This window comes from Aotus nancymaae, unplaced genomic scaffold (assembly GCF_030222135.1).
Source record: "Aotus nancymaae isolate 86718 unplaced genomic scaffold, 86718_ANA_hifiasm-v0.15.2.pri h1tg000041l, whole genome shotgun sequence".
Taxonomy (NCBI): Eukaryota; Metazoa; Chordata; class Mammalia; order Primates; family Aotidae; genus Aotus; species Aotus nancymaae.
In genome coordinates, this window is record NW_026988455.1 from 18,970,691 (window position 1) to 18,980,543 (window position 9,853).

The 9,853-nt window shown below is 41.9% G+C and overlaps 1 protein-coding gene across 1 annotated transcript; it reads left to right on the top strand.

The window, feature by feature from the left end:
* Positions 1–1,631: 1,631 nt before the first annotated feature.
* Positions 1,632–4,706, top strand: LOC105723750 (exportin-T-like). Its single transcript, XM_064361272.1, is given in 2 exon segments — positions 1,632–2,079; positions 2,081–4,706. Coding segments are annotated over 2 exon segments (2,898 nt in total). The 5' UTR covers positions 1,632–1,710; the 3' UTR covers positions 4,610–4,706.
* The last annotated feature ends 5,147 nt before the right edge of the window (positions 4,707–9,853 follow it).

Here is a 9,853-nt window from a genome sequence, read left to right on the forward strand (position 1 = left end):
GCCAGGTTTGATGATAGGTACCATGTTAAGGGTAGCATTTTATAACAACCCTTTCTCAAACATCATCTGTGGAAGTTAAGAGTCTACAATGGGTTTTCTACAGAGTGCACACGATACCACACTCAGGCAGTTCATGAAGTGTAAGAAATATCTTAGCACTTTGTCATTTTACATTTTAACCAAGAAAAAAGTACACTTTGGTAAGTTTGACTTATACTTCCTTTCCCTTCAGCTATCTACTGAGCATCTTTTTGAAAAATACAGTTAATGCTCAACCATATTCCTTGATGACAACGCAGCCAGCCAGCCTCATCTTACAATGACAGTAAAGTAGTGAGAACAGCTATAATGCCAAGGGACAGACTCCTGATTCTAAAATTATTTCAACCATTTGGTTGTCCTTTTCAGCAATCAGTTTAAGAAATTGTAGTCAACTATGTATTGATATCCAGATTCTAAATATTAAGTATCAATTTCTCTTTTAATCTTAGATATCGTGGTAGAAGGAAAAATCAGCAAATAATCCCAGAAAAATTGTAACTATTTATTTGCTGCCTTTTTGCCATAAGACAATGTTGAACACAATGAGAAGGATAGGTTCCCTTTATGATTTTTTTTATTGTGAAAAATTAGTTTTTTTTTTTTGTTGTTGTTGTTTTTTGAGATGGAGTTTCGCTCTTGTTACCCAGGCTGGAGTGCAGTGGCGCGATCTCCGCTCACCGCAACCTCCGCCTCCTGGGTTCAGGCAATTCTCCTGCCTCAGCCTCCTGAGTAGCTGGGATTACAGGCACGCGCCACCGTGCCCAGCTAATTTTTTTTTTTTTTTTTTTTTTTTTTTTTGAGACGGAGTTTCGCTCTTGTTACCCAGGCTGGAGTGCAATGGCGCGATCTCGGATCACCGTAACCTCCGCCTCCTGGGTTCAGGCAATTCTCCTGCCTCAGCCTCCTGAGTAGCTGGGATTACAGGCACGCGCCACCATGCCCAGCTAATTTTCGTATTTTTAGTAGAGACGGGGTTTCACCATGTTGACCAGGATGGTCTCGATCTCTTGACCTCGTGATCCACCCGCCTCGGCCTCCCAAAGTGCTGGGATTACAGGCGTGAGCCACCGCGCCCAGCCCCTATATTCCTTTTTTCTAACATTGTTTAAAAAATATAATATAGGCCGGCGCCCGCCCGCGCGGCACCGACGCGGGGAGCGCGCTTTGCACTGACTCAGCGGCGACCGCGGCGGCTTTAGCGGGCCCTCGCGCTCTTTCCCTTCCAGGGGCGCCGACCCCGCCCTCTTGCTTGCTTGCCTGCCTTCTTGCTTGCTTGCCTGCCTGCTTGCTTGTACGGCGCCACGCAAGAGAAGGTGCCAGGGGACGCGGAGCGACGAGAGGCGCGCGGCCCCGGCCAGCTCCGTCTCCGGCGACAAGGACGAGAGCCGCTCTCCCAGCTCCCTGCGTGCGGCGCCGCTCTGCTGGCCGACCATCGGGAGTGCAGGCTGGGAGGCAGGATGGAGTGATAGGGAAGACAGTCTCCCTCTGTCGTCCAGGCTGGAGTGCGGTGACGTGATCTCAGCTCACTGCAACCTCTGCCTCACGGGTTCAGGCAGTTCTCCTGCCTGAGTCATCCAAGTAGCTGGGATTACAGATGTTTATAAATTCTTCTGTGGGATCAGAGGGCACGCCTATTGTAACCAGAAAACTCCACGTATAGCAGCAAGGATGGATGAACAGGCTCTATTAGGGCTAAATCCAAATGCTGATTCAGACTTTAGACAAAGGACCCTGGCTTATTTTGAACAGTTAAAGATTTCCCCAGATGCCTGGCAGGTATGTGCAGAAGCACTAGCCCAGCGGACCTACAGTGATGATCATGTAAAGTTTTTCTGCTTTCAAGTACTGGAACATCAAGTTAAATACAAATATTCAGAACTAACCACTGTTCAACAACAACTAATTAGGGAGACGCTAGTATCATGGCTGCAAGCTCAGATGCTGAACCCTCAACCAGGGAAGACCTTTATATGAAATAAAGCCGCCCAAGTCTTTGCCTTGCTTTTTGTTACAGAATATCTCACTAAATGGCCCAAGTTTTTTTTTTTTTTTTTTTTTTGACATTCTCTCAGTAGTGGACCTAAATCCAAGGGGAGTAGACCTGTACCTTCGAATCCGCATGGCTATTGATTCAGAGTTGGTGGATCGTGATGTGGTACATACATCAGAGGAGGCTCGTAGGAATACTCTCATAAAAGATACCATGAGGGAACAGTGCATTCCAAATCTGGTGGAATCATGGTACCAAATATTACAAAATTATCAGTATACTAATTCTGAAGTGATGTGTCAGTGCCTTGAAGTAGTTGGGACTTATGTCTCTTGGATAGACTTATCCTTTATAGCCAATGATAGGTTTATAAATATGCCGCTAGGTCATATGTCAATAGAAGTTCTACGGGAAAAAGCATGTGATTGTTTATTTGAAGTTGTAAATAAAGGCATGGACTCTGTTGATAAAATGAAACTAGTAGAATCTTTGTGTCAAGTATTACAGTCTGCTGGGTTTTTCAGTGTTGACCAGGAAGAAGATGTTGACTTCCTGGCCAGATTTTCTAAGCTGGTAAATGGAATGGGACAGTCATTGATAGTCAGTTGTAGTAAATTAATTAAGAATGGGGATATTAAGAATGCTCAAGAAGCATTACAAGCTATTGAAACAAAAGTGGCACTGATGTTGCAGCTACTAATTCATGAGGATGATGATATTTCTTCTAATATTATTGGATTTTGTTATGATTATCTTCGTATTTTGAAACAGCTTACAGTGCTCTCGGATCAGCAAAAAGCTAATGTAGAGGCAATCATGTTGGTCGTTATGAAAAAATTGACTTATGATGAAGAATATAACTTTGAAAATCAGGGTGAAGATGAAGCCATGTTTATAGAATATAGAAAACGACTGAAGTTACTGTTGGACAGGCTTGCTCAAGTTTCACCGGAGTTACTTCTGGCCTCTGTTCGTAGAGTTTTTAGTTCTACCCTGCAGAATTGGCAGACTACACGGTTTATGGAAGTTGAAGTAGCAGTAAGATTGCTGTATATGGCAGAAGCTCTTCCAGTATCTCATGGTGCCCACTTCTCAGGTGATGTTTCAAACGCTAGTGCTTTGCAGGATATGATACGAACTCTGGTAACATCCGGAGTCAGTTCCTATCAGCATACATCTGTGATGTTTGAGTTCTTTGAAACTATTGTTAGATATGAAAAGTTTTTCACAGTTGAACCTCAGCACATTCCACGTGTATTAATGGCTTTCTTAGACCACAGAGGTCTGCGGCATTCCAGTGCAAAAGTTCGGAGCAGGACGGCCTACCTGTTTTGTAGATTTGTCAAATCTCTTAATAAGCAAATGAATCCTTTCATTGAGGATATTTTGAATAGAATACAAGATTTATTAGAGCTTTCTCCACTTGAGAATGGCCATCAGTCCTTACTGAGCAGCGATGATCAAGTTTTTATTTATGAGACAGCTGGAGTTCTGATTGTTAATAGTGAATACCCAGAAGAAAGGAAATAAGCCTTAATGAGGAATCTGTTGACTCTACTAATGGAGAAGTTTAAAATTCTGTTAGAAAAGTTGATGCTGGCACAAGATGAAGAAAGGCAAACCTCTCTAGCAGACTGTTTCAACCATGCTGTCGGATTTGCCAGTCGAACCAGTAAAGCTTTCAGCAACAAGCAGACTGTGAAACAATGTGGCTGTTCCTAAGTTTATCTGGACTGTTTACAGACATTCTTGCCAGCCCTCAGTTGTCCCTCACAAAAGGATATTCTCAGAAGTGGAGTCCGTACTTTCCTTCATAGAATGATTATTTGCCTGGCGGAAGAAGTTCTTCCGTTCATCCCATCTGTTTCAGAGCATATGCTCAAAGATTGTGAAGCAAAAGATCTCCAGGAGTTCATTCCTCTTATCAACCAGATTACCGCCAAATTCAAGATACAGGTGTCCCCATTTTTACAACAGATGTTCATGCCCCTGCTACATGCAATTTTTGAAGTGCTGCTCCAGCCAGCAGAAGAAAATAACCAGTCTGCTGCTTTAGAGAAGCAGATGTTGTGGAGGAGTTACTTTGCTTTCCTGCAAAGAGTCACTGGCAGTGGGATGAGCGAAGTTATAGCTAATCAAGGTGCAGAGAATGTAGAAAGGGTGCTTGTTACTGTTAACCAAGGAGCAGTTGAATATCCAGATCCAATTGCACAGAAAACATGTTTTATCATTCTCTCAAAGTTGGTAGAGCTCTGGGGAGGTAAAGATGGACTAGTGGGATTTGCTGATTTTGTTTATAAGCACATTGTCCCCGCATGTTTCCTAGCTCCTTTAAAACAAACCTTTGACCTGGCAGATGCACAAACAGTATTGGCTTTATCTGAGTGTGCAGTGACACTGAAAACAATTCATCTCAAACGGGGCCCAGAATGTGTTCAGTATCTTCAACAAGAATACCTGCCCTCCTTGCAAGTAGCTCCAGAAATAATCCAGGAGTTTTGTCAAGCGCTTCAGCAGCCTGATGCTAAAGTTTTTAAAAATCACTTAAAAGTGTTCTTCCAGAGAACAAAGCCCTAAGGACTGGATTTCCCTGTGCCTACTTCATGATCAGGAATTCCAGTTAATAATTTATAAAGAAGCAGTTTTTGTGTGCCGTTCACACTGGTCTTTTTAACATTGTTTTGAGCTTATTATTGCAGTATATGTTTTGGGATTTTCTGTAAAATGGGTGTAATTTTCCTAATACAGGTATGTAACAACAAAACAAGTTGCCTGCATGCCAGTTCAGACTGTTCTGTATAAAGATGATCTTAAAAGACACAGAGTTATCCTAGAACCTCAATTTTTTTTGAAATTTTAAGTCAAGTCCTTTATAAAGACCATAGCAGTGGAAAACAGTGTACTTTTTAAAAAAATTGCTGAATACAAAATGTTTGAAAATTTTAATTTTCTTTATGTGTAAAGACACATAAAGTATGGAGGGAATACAACAATCAAAACTAACTTTTTGTAATAGCCATTTCATTTCTTTAAACTGTTTCAATGCCAATATGTATTCTACAAAAGAGAATGGTTTTAGACTCCAGTGTTAAACTTTATATATATATATATATATATATATATATATATATATATAAAATAAATTTTATATAGTGAAATCTAAAAATATATATATAACATACTCCCCTTTTTTCTCTCTTTTACTTTTGTAGACTCTTAATAAAGAAGGTATCATTTCTGAATAAGCAATCTCTGCTCTGTCTCTAGTTTTCTCTCTCATGTTTCTCTTCTCTTTGTACTCTAATTTTTTAAATTAGTTCTATTGAATTGTTTTATTTAGGTATTTTTAATCCAATGAACTGATTCTATGTTCTAATTTTACACCTTCTGAACAGGAGTCTGTTCTTAAATTGTGGATGCAATTCCTTCTCTTCTAACTCTGAATTGAAGTTTAAAAATACCTGGAAACCGTCATTCTCAGCAAACTGACACAAGAACAGAAAATCAAACACTGCATGTTCTCACTCATAGGTGGGTGTTGAATAGTGAAAACACATGGACACAAGGAGGGGAGCATCACACACTGAGGTCTGTGGGGGGGAACTAGTGGAGGGACAGTGCGGGGTGGGGAGTTGGGGAGGGATAACATGGGGAGAAATGCCAGATATAGGTGATGGGGAGGAAGACAGCAAACCACATTGCCATGTATGTACCTATCCAACAATCCTGCATGTTCTCCATATGTACCCCAAAACATATATATATATATACATACATATGTATGTATACCACTTTGTTCTCTGGATTATCTTTGTTTATTTTTTCTTTCTTTTTTTTTTTTGAGATGGAGTTTCGCTCTTGTTGGCCAATCTGGAGTGCAACAGCACCATCTCGGCTCACTGCAACCTCTGTCTTCCGGGTTCAAGTGATTCTCTGTCTCAGCCTCCACAGTAGCTGGGATTACAGGTGTGTTCCACCATGCCTGGCTAATTTTGTAATTTTAGTAGAGACTGGATTTCACCATGTTGGCCAGGCTGGTCTCGAACTCCTGATCTCAGGTGATCTGCCTGCTTCGGCCTCCCTAAGTGCCAGGATTATATATGTGAGCCACCGTGCCCATCCAATTGTCTTTATTTCTTCTGTGGTCAATTGTATTCACTCCTTCCAAGACTCTGTTTCTTTCTTTTTCCTTGTTTTTCTTTTTTCTTGGAGTGTGAGTTTATAAATAAAACATATGGATGATTTATTTAGAGAATTCACAAGGCTTTTGTCTGCCGTTAGTCTCATTTTTGGCCTTTCCCCAGGATTTGAGGGCTTCTTGCAAGGTCTCAATACAGGTAAGATACGTTACCTGGTGGCTTATTTGAGGCTATAAATAATGATAAGGGAAGTTGGCAGGCCTACGCAAGCATCAGATACCAAACAGCGTCCTGTCTCAGGGCCTCTATTGTTTCACGAGCCCTAGTCTCTCCTAAGCAGGCATTTCTGCCTTTAATCTGGGAGTAAATACCAGCTCTAGGAACAAAAGGTGGAAAAGCCTACCATGACCCCAATTCTATTCTCAGAGTTGCTCTAAGTTTATTCTATTTGTGTATTTCAATCCCAGGATCATGACCCAAATAAACTGCATGCATTGAATCTGCTCTCAGGTCTGGTTCTGGAGGAATACTCTAGGATATTCTCCTGAATTCAACACTTGGCCTCAGAATCCAGAGATTTCTTTTCTTCAATTCGCCAACTAAGGGTTTGGAAATATATTACATGTTACTTTGTATTTTTACAGGAAAATAGAGCATATACACTTCAAAGCTGCCAGGATCACCGCTGTCCATTTTATGACACTGTAAAATGAGGAAGGCTTTTGCATAGATTGCACTGCACTATCGTTCTTGAATCTTTCATGCACTAACCCTGACCTTGCCTTCCACAGCAGACCCAGAAGAAACACAATTCTGTAATCTAATAGGGTCCATTTACTTTTGACTTCTGCACAACTCTGGTTTTTATGAAAGATTTCTCTCCTATGCTTTAAGTAAAATTGCAAAACCCGCAATTGCTTTTGCACCAATGTAATCGCTAATAAAATAATGCACAGCATTGTATCTATTCATCATGTTAACTAAATAATGAGTGACTGATCACCTATTTGGTTCCAGGCCTTTTAGGAGATATAAAGTCCATAATCACAACCCATCACAAAGTTTATAGTCTAGTGAGAAAGACACAAGAACGGTAATTGTGACGCGTGAGACAAGGGGCATGAGAGGAGAACGTTCAGCACCGTGATAGCCCAGGAGGGATGCGGGTCCCTGATTTCAGCAGCAAAGAAGCTTCCCAGGATGACGTGATCTGAAGGATGAAGAATAGAGCTTTGCTCATCAGAAGGACCAGGTTTCTCAAGCAGAGAAAGCAGCATTTGTGAAATATACCCTTTCATCTGCTAGATCAGTGATTTTCAATTTTTTTTTTTTAAAGAAACAGAACAGGCCAGGCCTGGTGTCTCACACCTGTAATCCCAGCATTTTGGGAGGCCTAGGTAGCTGGATCACTTGAGCCCAAAAGTTCAAGACCAGCCCAGGCAACTTCACAAAACCCATCTCTACTAATAAATACAAAAACAGCCTGGCATGGCAGCGTGCACCTGTAGTCCCAGCTACTTGGGAGGCCTAGGTGGGAGAATCGCCTGAGGCCAGAAAAGTCAAGGCTGTTGTGAGCCATGATCAAGCCATCGCACTCTAGCCTGGGCAAGAAGAGTGAGACCCTGTCTTAAAATAAATAAATAAAGAAACAAAACAGTTGCTTCAAACACAAGTTTCTTGGCATGCCCAGTAGGTCCAACTGAGAGGCTCTGGGAATTTGAGGAGCGGAGCTGAAGACCATCATCCTTCCCTTCAGAATAATCTCCTTGCCAAACTCACAGTCTCAGTTCAAAGTTTTCTTCCAACTCTGGCAGCATCACGTCCTCTTTTGTCCAAGGCAGCCCCAGTGCAAGGGCATCCCCTAGTGCTATGAGACATGCATTCACTTCACTGAGTCCACATGACTTAGATACGGCTCCATAAATTAAAGAAAATTACTCCTACCACCAGCTATCCTGAGAAGGACCACTCCAAAACATTGTAGGAGGAATCCTAAGAACTGGATCAAAATGCCTTTTTGGAAGGGGCTCCATTGCATCGATAGGCACAGCTAGTGACTCTGACTCACATGCACAGCTAGCGAGTCGGAGAGGGAACGAGTCAGCAAGAAATAGGAAAGCAAAGAGAGGAATTAGTCTCCTTAGGAACATGAGATTTTATTTTATTTTACTTTTTTCTCTCGAGACAGAGTCTTGCTTTGTCGCCAGGCTGGAGTACAGTGGTGCGATCTTGGCTCACTACAACCTCCGCCTCCCAGGTTCAAGAAATTCTCCTCCCTCAGCCTCCCGAGTAGCTGGGACTACAGGCGAGTGCCACCGTGCCCAGCCGATTTTTGTATTTTTTAGTAGAGACAGGGTTTCACCATGGTCTCGATCTCTTGACCTCGTGATCCACCAGCCTTGGCCTCCCAAAGTGCTGGGATTACAGGTGTGAGCCACCGCGCCTGGCTGGAACATGAGATTTTTAAAATATATGTTCAGTTTTATTTATTATTTCTTAGATGTTGGGAACTGAAGTCAGAAATGGAGCAGAAAGGTAAGACATTGCTCTGGAGGCCAATGTTCAAGCCGGCTGAAGAGGCAACAGGTCGTTAGTTGTTAAGGGTGACAGATGTATAATATTTAATTTTAAGTTTTTTATAAAGTGTCCTGGTTGGGGCAGTGAAGGCTGGAGGCCTGGAGTCAGTGTGTACTGGGTCACAAGAGCCAATTTTAAATTGTCGGGAATTTTACAGGCGAGTCATTAAACCTAGCAATTATTCAAGATTAAATAACAGAAATTTAAAATGAAATACATCAGATTTTTTAGAAGAAAAATACTCAAAACATATTAGTTTCTAATAATTTCACTACATTGTAAACCTATGCTTTTGAGATTACTGAAATCTGTAGTGTATGTCTGGTTGAAACACTGCATGATGTGATAATAAAGTATTGCATAGTAACATAATGCACTCTCATCTCTCCATGACTCTGCTCAGTGATGTCACTGTGGTAGCTTGAAGGATTTATATCACAGGATTTGGCAAATGCTACAAACCAGGGCGTTTTTGTTTGGAGAGCAGGTCATTAAACTTTTACCAGTGAGCCAGTGGGTCAAGGGCACGGTGTCTGGAAGCAGCCGCTTGAAGGTCTAGCTCAGTCAGTTGCTGGCTGTGTGATCTGAGCAAGTCATTTCCTCTTCTTGTGCCTCGTTTTCCCGTATGATTATTTTGAGGACTACATGAATCAAAAGCTGTAAAGCACTTAGGACATTACCTGGCACAGAGTACCTACTATATAATTGTTACCCGTTATTGGTGCTGTTGTTGTTAGATTTATTTGCATGATAATAGTAATACACTTCTTATAAATGTTTGACACCTTCCTAAACCCTCACAAGCACACACAAAAACAAGGCTTTCCCAGTATCTATCCACCAAGTCTACATAGTTATAGAATCCCCAGCTATTACCTGAGAGCACAGCCCCTATTATGAGGGCAATCTTCCCTGCTTCCTTTGACAGATCTGAGCCAAGTTTTGCAATCCTACATGTCAAGGAACAACTGCCTATAGCCTTTCCTAAGAGACAACTGAGGCAGCCTTGCCTCTGCCTCTTCAACCCTCTTCCTTTCTGCTGGCTGGATGTGGACACAATGGTGGGATCCCCAGCAGCCATTTTGTACTCTGAGGTGACTTTGGG